At 42.3% G+C, this 26,126-nt stretch overlaps 2 protein-coding genes across 4 annotated transcripts in view; one reads left to right on the forward strand and one right to left on the reverse strand.

Moving 5' to 3' along the window:
• The window catches only part of ZBTB45 (zinc finger and BTB domain containing 45), a 500,250-nt gene that overhangs the window by 391,261 nt on the left and 82,863 nt on the right, over positions 1-26,126 (forward strand). The gene's annotated exons all lie outside the window — the stretch shown is intronic.
• Positions 4,226-26,126, reverse strand: part of MMEL1 (membrane metalloendopeptidase like 1) — a 142,250-nt gene continuing 120,349 nt past the window's right edge. For all 3 annotated transcript variants that reach the window (XM_075279935.1, XM_075279934.1, XM_075279933.1), the window contains 12 exons: positions 25,864-25,957; positions 24,701-24,829; positions 23,310-23,408; positions 20,577-20,660; positions 18,408-18,511; positions 17,240-17,298; positions 16,600-16,719; positions 15,449-15,582; positions 12,311-12,376; positions 10,569-10,664; positions 8,301-8,377; positions 4,226-6,817 (listed from right to left, as the gene is read on the reverse strand). In XM_075279935.1, coding sequence (XP_075136036.1) covers positions 6,718-6,817; positions 8,301-8,377; positions 10,569-10,664; positions 12,311-12,376; positions 15,449-15,582; positions 16,600-16,719; positions 17,240-17,298; positions 18,408-18,511; positions 20,577-20,660; positions 23,310-23,408; positions 24,701-24,829; positions 25,864-25,957 — 1,162 coding nt within the window. In that variant the 3' untranslated portion in view covers positions 4,226-6,717. The remainder of the gene's footprint in view (positions 6,818-8,300; positions 8,378-10,568; positions 10,665-12,310; positions 12,377-15,448; positions 15,583-16,599; positions 16,720-17,239; positions 17,299-18,407; positions 18,512-20,576; positions 20,661-23,309; positions 23,409-24,700; positions 24,830-25,863; positions 25,958-26,126) is intronic.

Genomic DNA, 26,126 nt, shown 5'->3' on the forward strand with positions numbered 1-26,126 from the left:
ATGACTTTCCTGCGGTGCCTCCGCTATTCCCTGGTGATCTTCAGAACATCTCTCTCCTTGCTGACCAGCTCCATCCGGTTCCTCATCCGCTGAGGTTATTGCTATCAGGTTTTCTGGATCCTTTGCTACTTGTGGCGCACTGAGTGAGCTTGCAAATGAAACATCACAGCATCATGTGACCTCAGATGTGGGAGTGACTTATTACCTGTGATTGCATTGCAGGGGAGAGTGGAGAAGGGAGGGGTAAACAGAGAGTGAGAGCAGGCAGATGAATCATGGGAAATGTAGTTTGTCCACAGATTCACTGCATGTAAATAATAATGATACAAGGAGCAGCAAGTAAAATGAAGCCAAGAAAAGCCTACACAAGGAAACGGTGAGATTTTAGCATTGCTGTGGAAGTATTTGCAGATAATGTTTTTAAGCTGGATCACCCCTTTAAGGATAGACCATGAATTTTTAAAAGCGGAAAAACCTACTTAACATTTGTCATAGTTGGAATAAGCCTACAATCATATGGCCGTGTGTGAAAACGGCTTTGATAAACATCCATTTTTCACGGCCGTTTTATACCCAAGGGGAACCTGTTTTCACGGATCCTGTATATGTTGCAGTGTATGGAGGAATGGTGGGATCCCTGAACATGGACAAAAATAGAGAATGACTTACATTTTGACAGTCCGTTACAACAGAACGCCAAAATATGGCTTTCAGTAAAATTAAGAAGATTTTTACACGATTTTCATGAATATAACGTCAGTGTGGGAGAGAGCATTGTCTACCTAAAGTAAAACATGGATCTAAGCCGATGATATATTTTAATTCACTCTAGAAAACATGATGGCTGAGTGGTTAATACTGTTGCTATACAGAATTTGGGTCCTGGTTTTATTTCTCACCAAGGACAATATCAAGTATTGGAAATTGAATAAAAAGTTTGTTGTTAATACATTTTTTCTTAGTTTTTTATGTATTTTATAAATAATGTAAAATAAGGCTTTATTTTTAAAGAGGACCTTTCATGTCTTCGTGCACATGCAGTTTTACCGCTGGAAAGCCGACAGTGCACTGCATTCAGTGCGTTATGTGCAGCGCCGCACCTCCCATGAGGCGACCTGAAGCGACCGCAGGGCGGCATTTTTGCTTACCTAAGCCAGTCCAGGACAAGCTGTCCTGGACTGGCTTAGCGTCACCGTCTCAGCAGCCCGGCACGGGAAGCGAGCGGTGGATTGGGGAGGCCCTGTGGATGCAGTGCTGCTCCAGCGGCCTCCCCTCACGCTCAGGCAGAGAGCAGGTCCTCTCCCTGCCTGCTCTCTGCCTGCTTACGCCGCTCCGCCACCCCCTCTTCGCTCCGGCCCGCCACTTCTCTCCGCCCCCTCCGCTCCGCCTCTTCCCGAGGGGTGGGGCGGCTTTCTGTCGTCCACCTCGGGCGGCAAACAAGGTAGGTTCACCCCTGGTTATGTGCCCCGGGTAAGAGATATCAGTGCAATTACCAATAGCTCTTCACTACAGACGAATATTGTCAGGAAGGGGGGGGGGCATTCATCACCGATCAGCATCATGGCTGGGCAGTAAGGAATGCGCCCTCTGATAGTACAGAGCTACGGACACTACTGTCGAGGGGTGTTCCCAGCTAGACTGTCAGTAACGCCCTTCTGACAGTGAAGAGCTATCGGTAATAGAGATGAGCGAACACTAAAATGTTCGAGGTTCGAAATTCGATTCAAACAGCCGCTCACTGTTCGAGTGTTCGAATGGGTTTCGAAGCCCATTATAGTCTATGGGGAACATATACTCGTTAAGGGGGAAACCCAAATCCGTGTCTGGAGGGTCACCAAGTCCACTATGACACCCCAGGAAATGATACCAACACCCTGGAATGACACTGGGACAGCAGGGGAAGCATGTCTGGGGGCATAAAAGTCACTTTATTTCATGGAAATCCCTGTCAGTTTGCGATTTTCGCAAGCTAACTTTTCCCCATAGAAATGCATTGGCCAGTGCTGATTGGCCAGAGTACGGAACTCGACCAATCAGCGCTGGCTCTGCTGGAGGAGGCGGAGTCTAAGATCGCTCCACACCAGTCTCCATTCAGGTCCGACCTTAGACTCCGCCTCCTCCGGCAGAGCCAGCGCTGATTGGCCGAAGGCTGGCCAATGCATTCCTATGCGAATGCAGAGACTTAGCAGTGCTGAGCCAGTTCTGCTCAACTACACATCTGATGCACACTCGGCACTGCTACATCAGATGTAGCAATCTGATGTAGCAGAGCCGAGGGTGCACTAGAACCCCTGTGCAAACTCAGTTCACGCTAATAGAATGCATTGGCCAGCGCTGATTGGCCAATGCATTCTATTAGCCCGATGAAGTAGGGCTGAATGTGTGTGCTAAGCACACACATTCAGCTCTACTTCATCGGGCTAATAGAATGCATTGGCCAGCGCTGATTGGCCAGAGTAGGGAACTCGACCAATCAGCGCTGGCTCTGCTGGAGGAGGCGGAGTCTAAGATCGCTCCACACCAGTCTCCATTCTGGTCCGACCTTAGACTCCGCCTCCTCCAGCAGAGCCAGCGCTGATTGGCCGAATTCCGTACTCTGGCCAATCAGTGCTGGCCAATGCATTCTATTGGCGTGCTGAAGCAGTGCTGAATGTGTGTGTTTAGCTCAACTACACCAGTGGAGTAGTTGAGCTAAGCACACAGATTCAGCTCTGCTTCAATCAGCGCTGGCCAATGCATTCTATTAGCTTGATGAAGCAGAGTGTGCACAAGGGTTCAAGCGCACCCTCGGCTCTGATGTAGCAGAGCCGAGGCTGCACAAGGGTTCAAGCGCACCCTCGGCTCTGATGTAGCAGAGCCGAGGGTGTACTTGAACCCTTGTGCACCCTCGGCTCTGCTACATCAGAGCCGAGGGTGCGCTTGAACCCTTGTGCAGCCTCGGCTCTGCTACATCAGAGCCGAGGGTGCGCTTGAACCCTTGTGCACACTCTGCTTCATCAAGCTAATAGAATGCATTGGCCAGCGCTGATTGAAGCAGAGCTGAATCTGTGTGCTTAGCTCAACTACTCCACCGGTGTAGTTGAGCTAAACACACACATTCAGCACTGCTTCATCACGCCAATAGAATGCATTGGCCAGCACTGATTGGCCAGAGTACGGAATTCGGCCAATCAGCGCTGGCTCTGCTGGAGGAGGCGGAGTCTAAGGTCGGACTAGAATGGAGACTGGTGTGGAGCGATCTTAGACTCCGCCTCCTCCAGCAGAGCCAGCGCTGATTGGCCAAAGTACGGAATTCGGCCAATCAGCGCTGGCCAATGCATCCCTATGGGAAAAAGTTTATCTCACAAAAATCACAATTACACACCCGATAGAGCCCCAAAAAGTTATTTTTAATAACATTCCCCCCTAAATAAAGGTTATCCCTAGCTATCCCTGCCTGTACAGCTATCTCTGTCTCATAGTCACAAAGTTCACATTCTCATATGACCCGGATTTGAAATCCACTATTCGTCTAAAATGGAGGTCACCTGATTTCGGCAGCCAATGACTTTTTCCAATTTTTTTCAATGCCCCCGGTGTCGTAGTTCCTGTCCCACCTCCCCTGCGCTGTTATTGGTGCAAAAAAGGCGCCAGGGAAGGTGGGAGGGGAATCGAATTTTGGCGCACTTTACCACGCGGTGTTCGATTCGATTCGAACATGGCGAACACCCTGATATCCGATCGAACATGTGTTCGATAGAACACTGTTCGCTCATCTCTAATCGGTAACCAATAGCTCTTCCCCCAGGGCACACAATGGGAAAGCCGACAGTGCACTGAATTCAGCGCACTGTTGGCTTTCTAGAGGTATATAAAACCGCATGTGCCCGAGGCCATGAATGGTCTTCTTTAAGAAAAAATATTGTGTATCTAAAAATAACAACTACCTGAAAAGTGTACAGGCCGCAGAAACAAGTAAGCTGAAATAAAAGAGGCCGCAAGCACCATTAACATGTCATTTTAATGAAAAATAATCATTGACACACAATAATGACACCATATACCATCAAAACATGACATCATAGCAATCTGAAAAAAAACATACATTGCAATATAATCATTTCTCTCCTACAGAAAGCCTGAGACAACACATAGCACAATGTAGATGTAGATTTATATTTATTTATATATATATATATATATATATATATATATATATATATATATATATACACACATACCTTTTTTAAACAAAATTACATATCCGTTATATATATTTCTCTAAAACAAGTCACTTTCAAGCAACCGTCTGATATGTGAAAATGACCAGTCCTGAATTTCATTGTTTCCATAAAAAAATATTGAGCTTTGTGTAGATTTTTGGATAGCACACTGCTGGACAACGCCATTATTCAGTCTATATATATATATATTTATATTTTACATGTTATCACTATAATCACTGACTTCTTTATATGCAATCTACGTAAAAAACATACTTGCCAATACTCCCCTATAAGAGGCAGGGATAGTTGATCATTTGAGGGGCATTGCTTAAAGGAAGATGGAAGGGGCTTAAATGTTCTGTGATTTTGGAATGAAATGTAGGTAAGTGTGCATAAAAATATATATCTATACAATTTTTCTGTGCTCCAGATATTAGAACAGAAGACATATAATACTGGTCAACACTGAACGATCATGGAATCAACCAGAACCTGCAAAGATCAGCTATTGTAGTAGCCTTTAGGTGCCAGAAGCTGGAAGAGGACAGGGAATCCATGGAGGACCACGTCTATTCAATTATTAGGAACAGCTCAGCAGCCTATCCACTGCATAGTGGCGCTTCTGGGGACTTGCAGCACCGTCTTTACTACCTGAATCGGAGCAGCGCATGCTACACATCCACTAACAGCTTCCAGCACCCAGAGGCTGTTGCAACAGCTGATCTGTATGGGGTCCAGGTGTTAGACCCAGAAAGATCACATAGTGATGATCTATACAATGAATAGGTCATCAGTATGAAAACTAGATTTGGAGTTGGAAACCCTATAAGTTTCCCACCATTGTACTAGCTTAGTCCTTCACTAAATTCATCAACAATGCATGTGACCAGATAATGAAGATTTTTGCATGGATTGTTCTTTACGTCTATTCATCATTGAACCAACACAAAGTTTTCCCAGCAGTCCCAATACTCCTCCAGGTTACTGACAAATTATGTTGGCCCTGGCATAATGGATGGTTGAGGAAATTTTTAAGAAATGTATTTATAAAATTGTTTGCGATTTTGACAGATTTTGTGTCTTGATTTATTAAGTAGATAAATTAAACTTGACCTAACTAAGACATATTCATGGTTCCCTTACCAACCACAATAGCCAGCATCCACTTGATATGATGTAAAGGGGTTGTGTGGGATAAACCGATCTTTGTAATGTAAGCTGCCCCCCCCCCCACTTACCTTCTAAATTACTTACTGTACCAAAAAAAAATTATTTATCTAGATCGCTGGGGCCAGGCAGATTTTTCGATTTCCGGTGTGGGCGTAGGTCAAGTAGGTGCTGGCTGTTCAGAACAAATGAATCCCATGCCCAGAAGGTCCTGTCCTGAAGACAGGCAAGTATGATGGGGTGGGGGTTGGCGGGTGAGTTAGTTAGGAAGGACTAGTAGTGGACTAGCTAGGGAAACAGGGAGGGGGTGTGAGTGAGAAATGGAGGGGGGAGGGAGTGAGAGAGGGAGTCGGCTCTGAGTGAAGCGCAAGGCATCATGGTAGTTGTAGGAAAACAGAACAGGAAGCTACCCATGTAAACTAATGGAGAATATGCCAGGAGCTTCTGGAGGAACCCAGAAATCACTCAAAACACTGCTAAAGATATTTGGGAGTACATATTAACCTATTAATAGAATTAGCAGACCTTTTTTGAAAAATTTCTTTTGCCCAGAAAACCCCTTCAACATAAAGTGAAATGCATTTGAGGAGTGCTTAGAGCTTAAACTTTGCCCCATAGTCCTCTGGCCATGGTCGCTAATGCCCAAATGGTCAGTCTGCCCTGGGGCATAACACATATCTCTGAAAAGCTGTACAATTAAATGGTAAATAATTCTAAGTCACATGTAATAATAATTTGTAGTAATTATGCAAATTGTAGTAACAAACTGCCATGTTGAAGTCGCACAGAACATGCCACCTATAGGCCACAGGAAGGTATGACAATGTTGTGAACTAACAATAACATTTTAATGATGTGGCTCTGGTTCTGGGGTCCAACCTTACATGAAGAACTGATATGAGATATTTGTATCTCCTTTGTAACTTTCCCTTGAACTTTTGTTTTGTACGCTTTTTGTAACAACAATGTGAAATGAGAGCAACACAGACATACAACATGATATCAAAAGCCAAGTCAGCTTGAGGAAAAATACATCTTCTCGGATCTAGTCTTTGAAAACCTGACAGCAGAATTTTTTAATAACAGTCAAGCCATTAAAACAGTCATTCCACCACAACTTTCTCCATGGGACATACTGCATAAAACTCTAACACTTGCTTTTGTGTCATTATAACCCTAAAACAGTATGTCTGCCATCTTGCTTGTCCCTGACTTGCTACACACACCATGGCTCTGACCTGATCAGAGGGAAATATCAGGCACATCACTGGCTAGAAGTGTTCAATATGTATAAGCCAGCCCAGTAGACACTTTCAGGTTGATTTTTATAGGTCAAGGCATGAGACTACCAGACTCGGCATCTTTCTATAGGGTGCATTGTGGTGCCTTTCTTGCAGTTAAATTCTTCTGAGAAAGCTTCAAAGTTTTGTAAAGATCCCATCACCCTGAAACAAGAACACGTTTACAAATGTGACTGGTTATGCATTTATTTATTACACGTTTTATCAGCTTATTGAGTAGTTGATGTCATATGATTCAACAAGAAATAAGGGAATTGCAGTAGGAGGGGGCATTGAAGAAAATAAAAAGAATTCATACTCACCTGTCCCCGATGCTCCGGTGTCCTCCTGCAACTCCCAGGTCTTCTTCTCCAGCTTTTTTTCCAGGGCCTCATCCGCAGGTCCACTGAAGACGCTGATTGGCCTCAGCAACAGGCCTGTGATGTCATTACCTGTGACATCATGGGTCCTCTTCCTGAGGCCTGCTGACGCCGCTGATAGGCCCAGCAATCACGTGACCGAAGAGGCCAATCAGCAGACCTGCAGAAGAGACTCAGGAGAAGCTGCTGGAGCAGTGGAACTGGGAGGTGCGGGAAGACAACGGAGCATTGGGGACAGGTGAATATGAATATTTTTTTTTTCAATGCTCTCGGCTGATTTAAAACTTAAAAGGGTTGTCCATTTTTGCCTGGACAACCCCTTCAAGCTATTTTTTCCATCATCAAGAAGAGGAGGAAGAAGAGTAATAGAAAAATTATGTCCAGATGACGAAAGATCATAAGCAGTAAAATATAGAAGGACATAAATGAAATAAAAAAAAGAGATAAAGAAGAAAGAGATAAAGATTAAGGAGTAGAAAAAAACAGAAGATAAGATAATCCTTTAATAGTCCCACAGTGGGATAATAATAATAATAATAATAATAATAATAAAAAATATAAAGATAGAAGAAAAATCTACGTGATAGAGGAAGAGAAGAAACTAAGTACGGTAGATTGGGTGGAATACACAAAATAAAAGGAGAATAAGAAATTAAAAATAAAACTAATAAATGGTAGCAGAAAAAGAGGATGAAAAGAAGTGGTAGGAGAAGAAAATGAAAATTAATTAAAGAAAAAGTAAAGAAAGAAATAGGAGGAACAGAAAGGAGAGGGGGAATTTGAGATAAAAGAACACATTGAAAAAGAAAAAAAGAGAAAAATCAAGAAGATAAAAGAGAAATAGGTGGCTGTATATAGAAGGGAAATAAGAAGATTGACTAGAAAGAAAAATGAAAGAAAAGAAGATATAAGAGGAGAAAAACAGAAAAAAGAAACAATAACAAAGAATGAACTAAATTCACATGACTATGAAACTCATGATCAAATTCTATACGGTATACTGATAAAAGGAAAATGTTTGTTTTGGTACCGTGTTAGCCAGTGGTTATAAAATATAAAAAACAAAAAAAACTTTGCAAGTCTTCAGTAGGTGATACCTTTTTTAATGGCTAACTCATAATGATGACAGAATATGACGTTTCGAAAACGTCATATTCTATCATCATTATGAGTTAGCCATTAAAAAAGGTATCACCTACTGAAGACTTGCAAAGTTTTTTTTGTTTTTTATACGGTATACTGAGTGAGTCTTAGAGTATACAGCTCACCTGTACTTAAATGGGCTGTGCACATCTGTCTTTATAGAGTGTCTGGCATACTCTGGTCGATAAGATCCACACCATACCTATAAGTACAAGACATATAGATCATATTCACTGTTTACACAAGGCCAGGTTCTGTCTCCTTAGTACAGCTACACTATATAGAGAAAAGTATTGGGCCCCAGCTCTTATTTACTTAGTCCCAGTACTGCAAGCAGTGGTTAAATTGGGCCGGAACGTGCCAGAATTCAGTATCGGCATAATTAAAAAATGTCTGTCAGTGTTCCATTATGAACTAAGAAATTGTCTGACCTGGAATGTGGAACATAAAAAACAATGTTACTTACCTCTCCTGACTCCGGAAGGCTTCAGGCCTACTTGGTGACGTCCCAGACATCACATGGGCCAAGGCTTGCGTCCTAATGTGATGCAACGCAAGCCTCCGCTCACATGACGTCCTGTACATCACTGAAGATGGCTAACATCTGCCGGGAGTGCGCTGGAACCAGGGAGAGGCATGTAACAGTGTTTTTATGTTTGTATCCTCCTCTGGGTCTCTGATTATTATACTCTGGGGTCTGAAATTGTTCATGGGTGTCCACAATGAGGCACATTACTGTGTGTAAGGGCCACTATGGGGCATAATACTGTGCGCAGGGGCCACTATGGGGCATAATACTTTGTGCAGGAGCCACTATGAGACATAATACTTTGTGCAGGGGCCACTACAGGGCATAATACTGTGTGCAGGGGCCACTATGAGGCATAATACTGTGTGCAGGGGCCACTATGTGGCATAATACTGTGTACAGGGGCCACTATAGGGTATAATACTGTGTGCAGGGGCCACTATGGGACATAATACTGTGTGCAGGGACCACTATGCGGCATACTACTGTGTGCAGGGGCCACTAAAGGGAATAATACTTTGTGCAGAGGCCACTATGGGGCATAATACTTTGAGCAGGGGCCACTATGCGGCATAATACTGTGTGCAGGGGCCACTATGAGGCATAATACTTTGTGCATAGGCCACTATGGGGCATAATACTTTGAGCAGGGGCCACTATGCGGCATAATACTATGTACAGAGGCCACTATAGGGTATAATACTGTGTGCAGGGACCACTATGCGACATAATATTGTGTATAGGGGCCACTATAGGGTATAATACTGTGTGCAGGGACCACTATGGGGCACAATAGTGTGCAGGAATGCAGGAGGGAAGGGAGTGGTCGTTGATTGTTTGGTCAGGGTCTTTGGGGGTGGGGGAGAGTTCCTCCTAAATTTTTTTCCCAATTTAAGCACTGACAACAAGTGTATAAAATCCGGCACCTAGCCATATAGTCTGTCTGTACTATCATTTGTGAAGGAATGGGTTTCTCTAGAAAGGTCTATGAAGTCCATTGTGATACTGTTACAGGATGTCACCACTGCTAGATGTGCTCTGCTGCCTCGATAACTGCAGTTAGGTTACATTCACACTATGATTATCAAGCTTTCTTCCATGACTGCTTACTTTTGTAAAGTAAATATGACAGTATTTTTATGACAGAAGAAAGCTTTGGTCCTGTTTTTACATGGGATTGACCGCAGACAGACACCCAACAGAGGGGGCTCCATCTGCATTTGTCATTTAATGTTGTTTGCTCTTACCCTGTGATGGATGATAGCAATGGATATTAATAATAGTAGTGTGAACCCAACCTTACAAACCTTCTCTGGTATTAACATCAGCATGAAACGTATGGGCTGGGAGCTGCATAACAAGTGTTTCCATGGCCGAGACGCAGTACATAAGCCTTATATCCCCAAGAACAATTACAAGACAAGCCTGCCACCATTGGACTCTGGAACAACAGGAACATGTTCTGTGGAGAGGGAAATTCCACTTCTCTATCTAGTCATGTAATGGATGAGTCTGGGTTGACGAATTACCTGCCTGTCTCCATTGTGCCAACTGAAAACTTTGGGAAAGCGCTATATGGGTTTGTTTTCAGGGGTTGCCTTAGGCCCATTAGGAAAATATTGATACTTCTGCATACCAAGACATACCTAACATACCAAGACATGTTGGACAATTGTATACTTCCAGATTTGTGGGAACAGTTTGGGGATAACCCGTTTCTGTTCCAGTAGATGCCCCAATAGTATTTTTCACATAATATATGTTACTATACTGCCTAGTTATATGGAATACAAAAAAGTCTAATAACATATATTATACCAAAAGAACTGTCCACCATATATACAAAATGACTATTTGAATTTACCTGTGCAAAGTTCAGGAAAAAAAGCTGCTTATGGGTCAGGTCCAGTCCCGGCAGCTTCGGCTCTTTGCCATGTCTCTCCACCCATTTCAGATATGCCTGGAAGAAAACCATCAAGGTGTAAATAGCGATACCAGCAATCATTGAATGTACGGTAACTAATCTTCTGTGTATCGACCTTCATAGGGACCTTTCTCGAGTGCAAGTCTTACACATTCACCCACTCACTATTTAGGATGACAACCTCCAATCCAATGTCATAGTATAATAGCCAGTCCATAGCATTGTTACAATGATTTATACACAAGCCCCTCAATATTTCATTTATATGAAAAATTCATCATTCCCCAATAAATATACCATAAAAAAATAATTCCCCACTCTCGTATCAATCACAAAGATTGCCCTAAAACAGTCAAGAAGTGCTGATCCCAGCGGCCCATCTCTGCTGTATGGAAGTAACTACTGCTCATGTCCGAGTATCCATGTTATCAATCTGTAGACAATAAGATGTGCTATGTCCCATTGCCCAGCTTCATTCCATACGTCTGTCCCATTGCCCAGCTTCATTCCATACGTCTGTCCCATTGCCCAGCTTCATTCCATACGTCTGTCCCATTGCCCAGCTTCATTCCATACGTCTGTCCCATTGCCCAGCTTCATTCCATACATCTGTCCCATTGCCCAGCTTCATTCCATACGCCTGTCCCATTGCCCAGCTTCTTCCCATACGCCTGTCCCATTGTCCAGCTTCTTCCCATACGCCTGTCCCATTACCCAGCTTCATTCCATACGCCTGTCCCATTGCCAGCTTCATTCCATACGCCTGTCCCATTTCCCAGATTCATTCCATACGCCTGTCCCATTTCCCAGATTCATTCCATACGCCTGTCCCATTGCCCAGCTTCTTCCCATACGCCTGTCCCATTGCCCAGCTTCTTCCCATACGCCTGTCCCATTGCCCAGCTTCTTCCCATACGCCTGTCCCATTGCCCAGCTTCTTCCCATATGCCTGTCCCATTGCCCAGCTTCTTCCCATACGCCTGTCCCATTGCCCAGCTTCTTCCCATACACCTGTCCCATTACCCAGCTTCATTCCATACGCCTGTCCCATTACATGCTTCTTCCCATACGCCTGTCCCATTACCCAGCTTCTTGCCATACGCCTGTCCCATTGCCCAGCTTCTTCCCATACACCTGTCCCATTACCCAGCTTCATTCCATACGCCTGTCCCATTGCCAGCTTCATTCCATACGCCTGTCCCATTACATGCTTCTTCCCATACGCCTGTCCCATTACCCAGCTTCTTGCCATACGCCTGTCCCATTGCCCAGCTTCTTCCCATACACCTGTCCCATTGCCAGCTTCTTCTCATATCTTACAGAGCATCCTAGTTGTCATACCTACCCACTTTACTCTGCCAGTGCAGCTTACTAAATGGTATATTTTGTATATTATATAAGAAGACTTTTGTTAGAGTTACAACTATTATTAAAATTGAATTGAATAAAACTATAAAAAGCCCAAGGTACAGCGGGAGCCCGAGTGAGGCAGCTGCAGTATCAGGCTGACACTGTAACTAACGCGTCATGAAAGATTGCAGATTTGAGCACATTAAATAGTGTATCGCTTCCTAAACACCATGAAGAACATTAATTATTGTGACATTTCAATGTCAGAACTCTGTCACTCTCCATCCATTCCTACTGACAATAACAGAAGTCAAATCCTCATCATACTGTACCTTATAAGCTTGTCGGACGCCGCCATTATCTGCAATATTTTCTCCCAGGGTAATGATACCGCTTACCTAAAAAACGAGAAGTCATGATTTCATAGAATTTATGCTGTCTCCGAAGAAGACTTGTCCTCAGCATAATGTCATATAGTTATATGTGTGCTCTAATGGAATGTTTAAGGTCAATGGCTCATCAAGCAAAGAAGAGAAATGAAATTTTAAGTGGATCTATCAAGACTTAAGGCAACAATCTGGAAACTGGTGTCATTGACACTGCTGTCCTCATCCGCAATACAGGTAAGAATGGCTCCAGCTCTGGCGGACTTGACACATCCCTGTATTATATGGACATTCATTATAAAAGCCAATGCAGAATACTACATTCTCCTTGTAGTGGCTTCTGCAGGGAAAATGTATAGGCTTCGGGAACTTTCTCTGATGAGGTCAGCTATTATCATTGGCTCCAGGAATTCAACTCAATGTCTTAAGGAAAGCATGGGAGGAATATGCAAGTCTGTCTCCCAAGATGTAAATAGGGAGACAGTACCTCTGTTATGCACTGTCTCCCTTATTTACATCTTGGGAGACAGATTTGCATATTCCTTCCATGATCCCTTGCAGTGGAGTGACTATGGCTGTATAAGTCTCCACACACCTAATAGGTGGTTTCTCCTTAAAGGGGTTGTCCCATCACAAGGATCCTCTCTATACTGCTTGTTAATGTGGATGTAAGACTTTTCCTAAATACATTTCTTCAGCAAAACGGCTTTGTTTGTCCACTATCTTACTTTATTCATTTCTTTTTTTGACACATCCCTTAACTTATCTGGTCAAAAGTCAAGTGATGTATCTGCCTGCTGCCAGGGGGGAGGGAGGAGGGGCTAAGTGCATGGGAGCGAGGCTGGAGGGGGGGGGGGTAGTTTACACTTTGGGGGAAGGGGCCGCCAATACAGACCCGGCATCCGCTGTAATAAAGAGGCGGATGCTGGGGAGGGTTAGACGCCGGCACAGGTGCCAGGGCCTGCAACATCGCTACGCTCCTGCTCTGCATGAAGCCAGCAGCGGTAGGAGCGATGCTGCTATTCCGCAGGGGGGGGGGGGGCGGAGGAGCGCAATAGCAGCATCGCTCCTGCTGCTGCTGGCTTCATGCAGGGCAGGAGCGTAGCGATGTCGCAGGCACCTGTGCCGGCGTCTAACCCTCCCCGGCATCCGCCTCTCTATTACAGCAGATGCCGGGTCTGTATTGGCATTGTGAAGGCTGGAGAACTGACTGGTCTCACCATCTATGAGCGCGCACGCAGGGCCAGCGGCATAGAAGCGACGTCATCTTGCCGCTGGCTTTGCATATGTAACCCCGCCCACCAATGACGCAACAAAGCAGGAAGAAGGAAGATTTTACAGCAGCGAAGACTGGTGAGTATGTGACGTGGGAATACCCCTTTAAGGGAGAACATTATCCCCATAATTAAGGAAAGCAGTTAACTTCTTGAGGCACCATATTTAAACAGAGAATCCAAGACATAAATCCTCAATAACATCAAATTGAAAAAAATTTGCAAAACAAAAAAAAGTGCTTTTACCCCTGATTCACATCTCCGTGACCGCTGAGGGCAATCAACATCCTCAGCAGTCCTCAGGAAGAGACCTGTGATATCATAGGTAGTGAAATTACATGCCCTTCGCTGATTGACCTTATTGGTCACGTGACCTCCGAGCCCAATCAGTGGTTTCAGTGGAACTCTGGAAGAGACCCATTGAGCAGAAGGACCAGAGCATTGGGGACAGCTGAGAATACTGTACAGGTGAGTATATTGTACACCAGAGTATGAATTTTTTTCATTTTCCTCAGCTGATTGAAAAGTTAAAGGGGTTGTCCATTTTTGCCTGGGAAACCCCTTTAAGGATTACAAGAAGTGTTAATAGTTTGGATGTGTGGCTTGAAAAACAGGGCATAAACAAAGGTTACTCCAAGGCATCGGACTTGTGAGGGTGGAGAGAAAGTGGAGCCTCACAAGCTTTATCTGTCATAGTTTATGGGAGAAAGCTTTTAAGAATGTCTGTTAGTTGCAAATAGAACGTCCAATCAAGAGCAACTGAAGGGGGAGGGGGAAGAGAATTCTGCTTTGGTCCTCTCTACCTTAAAAAATGCCGGCCATGTTAATGAGAGAAAAAAAAAATCAGACCCTATCCCCATAATAAGTATAGCCTCAAAAGACAGATCCCAGAATAGATAAAGACCTCACAATAAATACAGACTCCTTAGTCTGAAGTAAATAGACCCCAAAATAAAAATAGACTCTAGACCTGACCCTAGAATACAAACCAAAGACCCTGAAATAATCAAGCCTTAGACTAGATACCAGAATAAATGAAGACCCCAAACCAAAAACAAAAAAATAATACAGGCCCAAAATAAATATGGGCAACAGATTAAATACAGACCCCAGATGAGAATCCAGAATAAGCACAAGAATAGACCCAAAATAAATCACTAATCAGATGCCATTATAAATGAAGACCCAGGCCAGACCACAGAATGAAAATCAACAACAGACCAGGCCCTAAAATTAATATAGACCCCAGACAGGATGCCAGAAGAGATGCAGACCCCAAAATAAACACAGACCTGTAGAATAAAAACAGATCACCAATCAAATGCCAGACCCATGAGCAACAGTAGACCCTTTGAGCCCCTAAATTGATACAACCCCCAGTATAACTACAGCCCACTACACTCATCTCTTATGACTGTGATGGCGAACCTATGGCACGGGTGCCAGAGGTGGCACTCAGAGCCCTCTCTTTGGGCACTCATCCGTGGAACTGATTATACTGTGAAAGCACACTCATCCCCATAGACTATAATGGGGTCTGTGTACTTTCTGCATGCTGCCCATACAAATCACACGGACATGAAAGGAGATCAAAATCTAATTTTCTGTCTGCATTTTCTGTGCAGATACCGCACGGAGGGCACACGGACACCATTATAGTCTATGGGGTCCATGTGCTTTCATTACACATCACTTGCCAATGCGTTTGTTATTCCGTTCGGGGGGGGGGGGTGTCCCATGCAGATTTCCCGAGCGGATTACAAAACGCAGATGTGAACTAACCCTTATAGGTAAGAGAAAACCTACTTACATTTTGCCCACCAGCTAGGTCCCACGTGTAATTTCCATACTGGTAGACCATACATCGAGACTGCTCTTTGAAATGCATCGCAGAGAAGTTACTCCACCAGTCAAACATATTTCCATCCTTGTCAAAATTCCTTCCTGTTAAATAACAAAGGGTTTCATATAAGTCACATTTGTGGCATAGTTACACATAGTTACACATGGCATAGACAAAACTACATTATAGATAATAGGTTAGAAGGACGCTCAAAAATATCTAAAATTCTAGATGATGGACTAGACAAAGCCAATAGCAGAGGTTACAGAGGTGCACGAATAGTGAATAGGATAATTGGAAAGTTTGGTGAGTCCTTCATGTAGCTTCTACTTTCAGCAATACACATATATACCATCGGTTGCTCCACAAGTTATCTGTAAGGATTGGAGTCAGGGTCAGGCAGTGCAAAGTGACACAGCTGGGAAAGCAACACTGTGCAACTAATGACAAAAGGGGTCGTAGGCCCTGCAGCTATAACTATGCTGTAATATCTGAGATGAGGCAGACCCATGCACTTCCTAATTGAAGTGCGCCTACCACGGCTCCTAACCTTCTATCCGGCGGCTAGGATAAGGGGAGAGGAGGCCCTGAAAGTCCTAGGGACTGGAGTCACAGGGTCACACCTAAACAGAAAGCACAGTGTAAATGCAATGCAAAACAAAAGACTAAACAGCATGGAACCAGGGAGGACCACAAGTCCCAGCAAGACACAGAAGAGAAGACGAGGTCAGACGAGCAAGAGGTCAAGCCAGGAGATATAATAAAGGTACCGAATCAAAAGACAAGGGATAGTCAAAAATACAAGCCAGGTATACAAACCAAGAAACATATGGAATACAAACAGACAGGGAATCAGACTGAGCAGGGGGACCAGGAAACACAAAGTGAATGGCTGGCAAGGATCCATGCCTGGGTGGGGTTTAAATAGCAGCAGAGAACACACCTGATGGCTAATGACATGGAGACTGAGAGCAAGGAAAAGATTAACCCTTAATGACCTAAGCACACCCAATAGAACTCCTAACACGTCTCCCAGGGAGACGCCGCGCAGCAAGGAGACCGCGGCGACTTCGTATCCTGACATTATCATTAAAGTATTAATTCTTTCTTGTGATTACCATTGTCATCAAAGCCGTGAGTGATTTCATGACCAATGACCATACCAATTCCACCAAAGTTCAATGCTTGAGGCTGCTGTTTACTGAAAAATGGAGGTTGAAGGATCCCAGCGGGAAATACTGTAAAAAAGAATATTACAAATATTACTGGTTGAATTTCATCCAATGACAAAGACGAGGATTGGTCCAATATCTGCTCAATAGTATGGTTAGCCAGCTTAAAGCTAAAGCTATATGTTACAGAAACAGATGCAGATTTTGTAGCATTTTTTGGAGCCTAAGCCAGGAGTGGATTGAGCAGAAGGTAGAAGTGTAAGAAAACTATAAGTACTTGCAATATATTTCCCATTCCTCTTGTAGACATTCTTGGCTTTGGTTCAAAAAAGTGCAACAAAATCTGCAACAAAAAAATCTGTGTTTCTAGAACATGGGGTCTCAGCCTAAAGGAGTTTTCCCACCACAGGAACCTCTCCTTAGCATAGAGGATAAGTTCCAGATCAGTGAGGGGCCACTGCTGGGAAATCCATTGATCACAATAATGGGGTTATTTTGCTCCTGAGTCTAAATGAGGTGGTGGACAGAAAAGCATGTCCTTACTCCACTTATTTTAGATTGCTCGATACACATTGGAAAAACTCACCGATTTGGTTCCGGTTGGGGGAATAGAAGGCATCAGCCACTGCTGCACCAATTATCCAACTAAAACAGAGTAACAGAAGGACAGTTATTATGGTAAAACCCATTAATCCTACATTCAGAAGGAAAATAGTGAAAAGTATATATAATAATATCATTTATTTGTTCTTGGGTCCCAATGCAAGTGCATATGCTAGGCCATGATCTTATTTACTTGACACTCCCCCATTTTATAAGTACTGCCCCTTAGTCACACGTCACAAAATCTGGATAAAATAGTGCAGTGTGTTGTGTTAGGTTCTCTGGTAAAATAGTAGGTATCCCTCCATACAGAACTGCTACACACAGTATAACGCTCCTTTATGGGTCCACTGAAAGTATACAGTGTAACGCTGCTTTAGTGATTCCATACAATAAAGTACCCCCTTAGTGGTCCCCACACAGTATAATGCCTCCTTAGTGCCCCCATATAGAATAATGTGTTTAGTGTGTTTTATATGCTAATCTCTGGCTGGAGCGAGATGAGTCTAAATTAGGGGGCGTTCACACTTGCACCCGTGTCTGCCCACCGAGTCTTCGTCCTATACCCCAAAGAAACTGCATTCATTTGAATGGGTTTTAAAAGCAAACCGCTGGTGTCCATATGCAGCCTCTCCACGGGAAAACCGTTTTTTTTTGGCCGGACACAAAGTTGGACATGCAGGACTTGGGAAGCCGTTCCCTATGCAGTTTCTCTGGGCAATAGGATGAAGACCCGGCGCGAGGACATGGGTGCAAGTGTGAACACCCCCTTATTGAGCTCTGGTCTCTTAGTTATTCAGGTATACTATGGTGCACCAGAATTGCAATCTAAGCAGGTCAGGAACTGACGTAGATTTCAGGTATAACTCAAGTCAGCTTCCTGGCTATGGTAAATTTGTGAAGCCAAGGCATCCCCATCCTGATCCGCTTTGACCCCCACCCACTTTTGCAAAAAGGGCAAGTGGGGTGCACAAGAAACAACATGGTGCATTTTAGCCGTTTCCTATTGGACTAATACAATAGGTAGTGGCTGATTCTAAAAATGATTTAGAAATGCCACCCCAGTGTGCCCGCAACAGTACCTGGGACAAAAATTATGAACACCCAGATTACAAATTACAGACTATTGGCAACTATGAGTTAATACTTACGCATCAGGGTCCACTGGCTCTCTTAGCTTTTTTAGGCTCTTTTGAGCGGTAGCTTTTAGGATTTCCAGTATGTTCTCAAAGTATTTCTCTTCGCTAAAGTTTAACTGTGGAGCAAAAGGAAAAAAAAAATCAGTTTTATCCATTAGATGTATCCAGCTTGATCTGTGTTTTTTTTTACGAGGCCATTATATTTGTCAGGCTGGCTTTCAATCCCATTCAGCTTGTGAAAGCATTGCAATTACGCTGACCTTCCCTCTCCTGTATAAGCATTTTATGAAAGCGCTCAGAGCTGTCACAAGTACTGTTCAAGTTACTGCAAATCAAAGGAACTCCTGCCAGATGTCTGTGACCTGGAGAAGATGACTTGAACCACAGGAGCCAAAACAAATGACACTCAAAGCTATTTCAGAATGCGTGGCGGTGAGGAGCTGTCGTTCTTTCTTGAATCGTTATGTCACAATTAAAACTGATTTCAACCCTTCAATGTAAAAACAGAGATCGGAGAAAACATACTAAGGGTGCATTCACACTGAGTAAACGCTAGCTTATTTTGTAGAGTAAAATTACACTTGTAAATTTTGCTATCCCATTGACTTCAATGATATTTTTTTACAAGTGTAAAAATACGCCTGTAAAAAATACGCCTGTAAAAAATACGCCTGTAAAAATACGCCTGTAAAATGTCATTGAAGTCAATGGGATAGCAAAATTTACAAGTGTAATTTTACACTACAAAATAAGCTAGCGTTTACTCAGTGTGAATGCACCCTTACAAGCGGGCTGAGAAGTGAGGCTGCAATTATCTACTGGGGACTGCCAATTTCACATGTACTGGCGTATCAGCATCGCCTGCGACCACATGGGGACCCAGCTGTGACCCCTAAACACAACTAAGTTCTGCTTCATAACATTGGGAACTTTATAGACAATTGAGATTATAGGAGCAAAACTAGCAAATATTTATTAACAGTTTTAGACATTTTCTGAAACTTTTCTAGGCTTGTCTGTCAAGGGATGGGGCTTATCCAGAAATGGTTAGTAGTTTTATAAGAAGGGGGCGGGATTAGGATGTGTGATTCGGTATTAGATACTTCGAAAAATCTGCTGCAGTTTATGACTATGTAGTCTAAGGCTGAGACTCCATCGCAGAAACTACTGAAAATCAACGGGGAACGTTCCTTCACAGAGGAACTCAGTAGAATCAATGGGGTCCATCGATGTGTGTGTGAGGGAACGTTCACACTTGTGCCCGGTGTCCGCCCTGTGCCATTCTATGGGGTTTCCATCCTCAGCCTCAAGAAAATGGACAAGGGATGGGTTTTTTTAAATGGGTTTTTAAAGGTGACTGATGGTGTCCGCCTGTGCCCTCTCTTTTGGGATAACCATTTTTTTGTCCAGACACAAAGTCCTGCATGTCCAAACAAAACGGTTTCCCCATGGAGAGGCCGCAGGCGGATACCGGCACTCACCTTTAAAAACCCATTCAAATTATATGCCAGTAGGCCGTCCCCTGTCCAGCTTCTTGGGGCTGAGGATGGAAACCTGGAGGAATAATCACTTTTTTTTTTTGCAAACCGGCTCTCTGTTGTTCAGGTACCCCAGTGGCCCCAAGAGACGGAGACCTCAATGCTAGTGTGAACCTAGTGTAAGTTTGCACTGTCTTACTTGTAGGGTGGGGACACATAGGGGCAGGTTTGCAGCAGTTTAGTTGTGGCACAATCGTCAGAGGCTAACCACTGTCATTTTACAGTATCACAATACACATCTACACAATACAAAAAAAACGCCACAGCGCAAGTGTGTTGTGTTGAGGATTTTGAACCTGCAGCATGCAATCAATGCTGCAAGTCTGACTTCAGTTTTGAAGCTTTACAATGCAAAGGTGGAAAGTCAGGTGTGCAACCTGGGAATTGTGGCTGAAAGTTATGGCAAAAACCAATTCATTTTGTGTGGTTTTGCAGATATCCCATAGCAGATCAAACCCAATGTGCTCTTAGCCTTATAACTGTATTAGGTAATCTGCTTCAGTTTGCTGTGATAGAGGCAAGACTTGTGGGACGGCGGAGTCTCTCTCAGATGTTCCTTGAATGCTGTACTTACAGTTTACCCCCATTGTTGGGTCTGTGCTACTTCTGAAGGATAAGCAGAACCATCCCAGTAAGTACTTACTGATGTCGACTCTTGGTCCAATTTATCATTCTGATCTTCCAGAATATAGTCTGGATAACCAATTTGCTCTTTAATTGACAGTGCCTATAAAATATTAAAGACAATAACATTGTCAGGGTATGTTTCATGCACACAGCAGGGCTCAAGCCAGTGGATGGCGCTACTCATTGTGTATGTAACTCATTCATAGACTACATCTACAATCTACATAGTGGAAATAATCACATCTACGGATAATCTCAGTTACAATAATTCCTCGTGTGATATTCATGTGAGTGAGACAAAGTTGTTATATCCTGACTCTGACTTTAATAGCACCTGTACTCTATCTAGTAAAAATACGACCATTGGAGTATGTCTTACACTGAGCCGGAAGCAAACTCCTCTGTTCTATGTGTAGTGACTGTGCTGAATTACTGCAATTCAGTTCCCATTCAAGAGCATGTATGTAGGCACACACTCTCCCTGATGTGCATGATTATCCCCTGACCCCATTCAAGAGCATGGCAGCTGATCTGCATAATCTTGTCTGGCCACAACACAGAGAATGAAGCCATCTACTTTATCTCTATTATGCATGTATGGACTGACTGCTGATCTGTGTCGGTCCTGGATGTCCATGTACAGTATTTCGAGATCCATGTTAGAAAATCAAAGCTAGAAAGATATATTAGAAAGTAATCAGCACAGAATATTGGTCCTAAAAAGGACATAGTGTTGAAGGGTGCAGATTCACTTTGCAGTCCATTTCAAGGAGATTATCAGTTATTATTAGCGTTCACTACGCTTGATCATTATTTTAGGAATGTAAACCTTCTACATGCGGAGCTGTTTTTCTTTTCTTGTTTTGATATTGTAATTTTATGAGAATTTCCAAAACAGGACCTATCTTGATGCTAAAGCAGAGCTAGCCAGAAGGAGCCCACACACCCGGAGAAGCAGAATGTGCTCATTTATCACTGTCTCATTGTTTAAACATCAGAATTCTTGATACGAGATGTGATGAATCCTCCAATTAAGAAATTAATTTGTATAATGTTACTTAAAGTAATAAACACCTGCTGTATGTGCCATTAGTCCGTCTGGTTTATTCTGTATTTGCAGTGTTGTGTTTTTCTGATTTTATTATGAGGAACTCTTAGAGGGGTTTTCAGGCATTTGATATTGATGACCTACCCTTAGTGTCATCAATATCAGATTGGTGGGGGTCTGACTGCACTAGAACTATACATTGTATTGGCAATGATGGGTTACTACAACTAATGCTAGGTTGAAACTTATGTCTGGGTTTCTGTTCAGAGGGTCCATTAGAAGGTTCTCATCCAAGAACCACTTAACCAGGTTCCATTGACCCAAAGTAGAGGAAAACTTTTTTTTGTTGAGTCGTGACAATTTTTTTGTCAATGTCACAAATGGGTGGTCAATATGGACAACTGAGCAAGGATCAATCTAGTGACTCTCTATACTCTTTGTTGAACATACTGTAAGTGTATCACTTAGTGTTCAGACTGGCATCATGGCTACCATTTTTACAGGGCTGAAAACACATTTGATGAATCCATTATGACCTTATGGATGGGTCAATAATAATCATAATAATAATAATAGGATGCAGAAAATTCAGGACGGCCTTCACGCTCTGTCATAGATGAAAATATCAAACACGTGTTTGTGCAATAAATTTCTAACACAACAGGCTTTTCAATTGGAAGTGTAGATTTGTTCTTAACCAGTTCAGGGACGATGAGAAAGGTACGATGGGCATACAGTGGGTACTAAGAATGGTATTAAATGATCAAAGCACTAATGGTCTGTATGGCTTCTTCGGTTGCCATAAATGATTACCCAGAAACTTTCTGGTCCCAAATTGTTACTGTTGGTGAAACTGGGATCCATCACTCTGATCCTGAAACCAAAAGGCAAAGCATGGTATGGAAACCCTCTGTATCCTTCATCTCCACTGTCATTGCTTATAAAAAAAGGATGATGGCAATGATTTTTTGGAATATGGATGGTGTTATCATGGACAATTGCCTAGAAAATTTGCCTAGTAATTTAATAAATAAATTGCATAAATTTGGCAAGGAGAGGAGGTATGGGTTATTGAAAGAGGTGTCCTTATTCTTTGCAATCAATCTGCAAAACTTTCATATCCTCCATCACTGCTGCAGGAAAGTTGAGTATAAGTTTGAATTGTCCTTACTTCCCTCAGGCTTCCCCTTATTATACTTTAGGATATGACAAGACCCAAGGGTATAATAGTGCTTTGTGGGTGATCAACCCCAGAAGTTTTGGGTTTCGGGTCAAATCTAAGACTAACTATATCACTGCGTAGGGGCCATAAAGAGGGAACTGTAATGTGTGGGACAATATACTATGTTTGAGACTATGTTCGAGAGTAATAGGGGCAATATACTGTGTGGGGACCAATAAAGGGGACAATATACCGTGTAGGGTCCGGTAAAGTAGGCAATATATGTGTGATCACTAAAGGAGATAAGAAACTGTGGGAGCCAATAAGGGGGCATTAAACTGTGTGTGGGCCAAATAAGGGGACTTTTTGATCAGTTTGTGGGGACATTGCCTAATGTTTAATTAGGGGGGCCCATCACAGAGCCAAAGATCGCTGGGTCTGCTATTAAGGGGAGGGGCGACTTTCTATAGGTCACCTCAGGCAGCAGAGAGGCTACGTTCACCCCTGTATATGTGATCTCATTGAGGATACTAACTGACCTTTTCTCGAGCCTTCTGTTTTGATGTCTCATCCATCCACTGTAATTCATCCAAAGTCTCAATAAAAACTTCACGGACTTTATTTATGAGGTCACTGATCTAGAATATTTGAAGAAGAAACATAATAAAAATGTGCACATCTAGATGAATACATAAATATGTTGTGCCTTCCAAATTTCACAAATCATAAAGCAAGACAAGGTAAATATGATTTACCCCACTGAGACTAGGCCAACAATTTAGCAGTTTTGGAAAAAAAACATTTAATTCACTCCATAGATAACTTACCAAATCGTATCTAGGAATTTCTAGAGGTTTCCTTACCTTGGACAGGAGTTACTTATATCCACCAGTATTTTTCCAACCCTAACTGAGTTTTTCAAACCCACCCAGAAGTTTTTAAATCCCACTTAGGATTTTACGTGCATTACATACATTACATGCTTAGTATCTAGTGTGACTTATGTTTTCATTTATTCAATAAATTTAATACACAGAAGGTAAAATCAAATTATATAAGATATGTAACAATGCATTCACGTAAAACATCTATAGTATAAGTGTGACTTCTGTTCCTGTGCTGTTATCTATTAAACTCTTCCACAGCTGTCTAGGAGCTAAACAGAATTCTTGAGATATCCAATGTACAGGCCAAATGTTCTTGCAATACCCCAGAGTTAAAACACAGCAAAAAATAGAAACAAAAACAAAAGATACCAAGCCAAAGCTAGAACATTTAATTATCATCATAATATATCAATGTGTTCTAAACAGAGACAAAACGGAACTAATGAGAATAAACCAAGAAAATACAAAAACAAAGAATCAAAATAGCTTTAGTTCCTTAGAATTTTTTAAGTGTCAGATGAAAGGTTCTGCAGCTTTCAAATATACAACACAACACAATGAAACATCTTCCAGATTTGAACAAAAAGCCCAACAGTTCACATTTTAAGCCCCAGTCCTTTTCGAGTAAGGGTCAATAGTGTCACAAAGTGTCCAAACTATTAATTGTAAACCAGATTGTGATTCCACCTGGAATGGTTTAGAGATCTCACATTGAAATAACCTTTTTATGTGAATGGGGGGAACCTTTTACGGAAAGTAGCTACAAAGTTGTTGCTTGCTCTGGAGAAGTCGGCTTGTCTGGACATTACATTGACATCAGGCCGTTGATTTTAATGGATGTGTAATCTCCTTGGTAGTGCTATAGAGGAATTGACCACTCCAGATTTGGCCACATACAGCTGGTCGTGGCTAGTCTTGGAAATTTTACAAATTACCAACTCAAGACTTTCAGAATATTTTCCATTATTGATCGTTCTATTGATGGCTAGTAATAGTTTTGTGCTGTATACTGTTTACAGGTGGATAGTGTGAATGTTACATACCATCCTCTTGCTCTCACCAGCAAATGTTTCCTTGACATACATGGCTCCGACAGCGTTCTCCATGTTGCTGTTGACATAGCTGACACACTCCCTCCACCGAGCCTCCTCTAATGTGGTCCCATACAAAGCCTACAAAACAACCCAAGTCACTTCACCCCACTTATAAGCACAATAGTTCATCACTCCATGTCCTATACAGATTAGGGATATTGCATAGCATTATCAACGGTAATAGTGTGGCTCACACAGTTTGGTATTTGACCAGGGGCATCATCTACAATTTCAGACCCTCTCAAAGTTCCTTAGGAGGATTTGTTTTTGTCCCACGCTGCAAAAAGGCAAGATGGTTAGAATACTAAAGTTCATACCTTACAGGAAGTCATCATGGGTTCTTCTGAGGACAAAGATTTCCTTCTACACTTGTTGGTATCAAAAGGGATATGTTATTGTTTAACCTAAACCAAAGTATAGGAGCTGGAACCTAGTTGATCAAAATATTCAAGGTTCAGACTTGTTCCAGTGAATTAAAGGGGTTGTCCAGTTTCAGACAAATATTGAGAAACAAATGTTACTGGTTTAATAATCAAAAGTTATATAATTTTCCAATATACTTAATGTTTCAATTCCTCAAAGATCTTTAGATATCAGCTTGATGTTATTCTCTCAGCTTACTTCTAACATAGAAAAATCAGTCCATAGTCATGTGATATACATTCCATGGTCATGTGATGGATACACAGGTGCATAGGTAGATCTCTGATTACTGCACCAACAATGACATTTGTCTTTCAATATTTGTTTGAAACTGGACAACCCCTTTAAGACTCAATGCCTCCTGAATGAACCAGGCAAAGTGAATGTTGATTATACAGTATATATATATATATATATATATATATATATATATATATATATACACACACATCTTTACTCAAAAAAAAATTAGGTCCTAATGATTACTTCGAATCATCTGATGGGATCTGAAATGCAAAGCTTGTTTCAACTAAAGTATTTTCTTAGGATCAAGGGACTGAAAAAGTCTGAAGACTGATAAGGCCAATTAGTATGTGCAGCAAACTATGTATTAACTTATAGTTCCAATATTTCTATTGTGTCATTACATATAAAAACTAACATTGCCATAAATGAACGTTGTAACTCACCTTTCTGTAGTTGGCCCTTGCGTCTTTATAGCGTCTACTCAGGCTGCTAACTCGATCAATAACCAAACGCCAAACTAGGTAATTTTGCAAAGTGCTGGAGGGAATGAGAGAAAGTAGGTATTAGATTCTATCTCCAATTATATGGCGACTTTTATAAATTATTAGTGCATGTGAATATAAGAAACTTTGTGATATATTTTATTAACAAAATGCTTCATTTTCCATTTCTCAGGCTTAGTTACTTCAAAGGCCCGGTTCACATC

The sequence above is a fragment of the Leptodactylus fuscus genome, chromosome 6 (assembly GCF_031893055.1).
Source record: "Leptodactylus fuscus isolate aLepFus1 chromosome 6, aLepFus1.hap2, whole genome shotgun sequence".
NCBI classification, from domain to species: Eukaryota; Metazoa; Chordata; class Amphibia; order Anura; family Leptodactylidae; genus Leptodactylus; species Leptodactylus fuscus.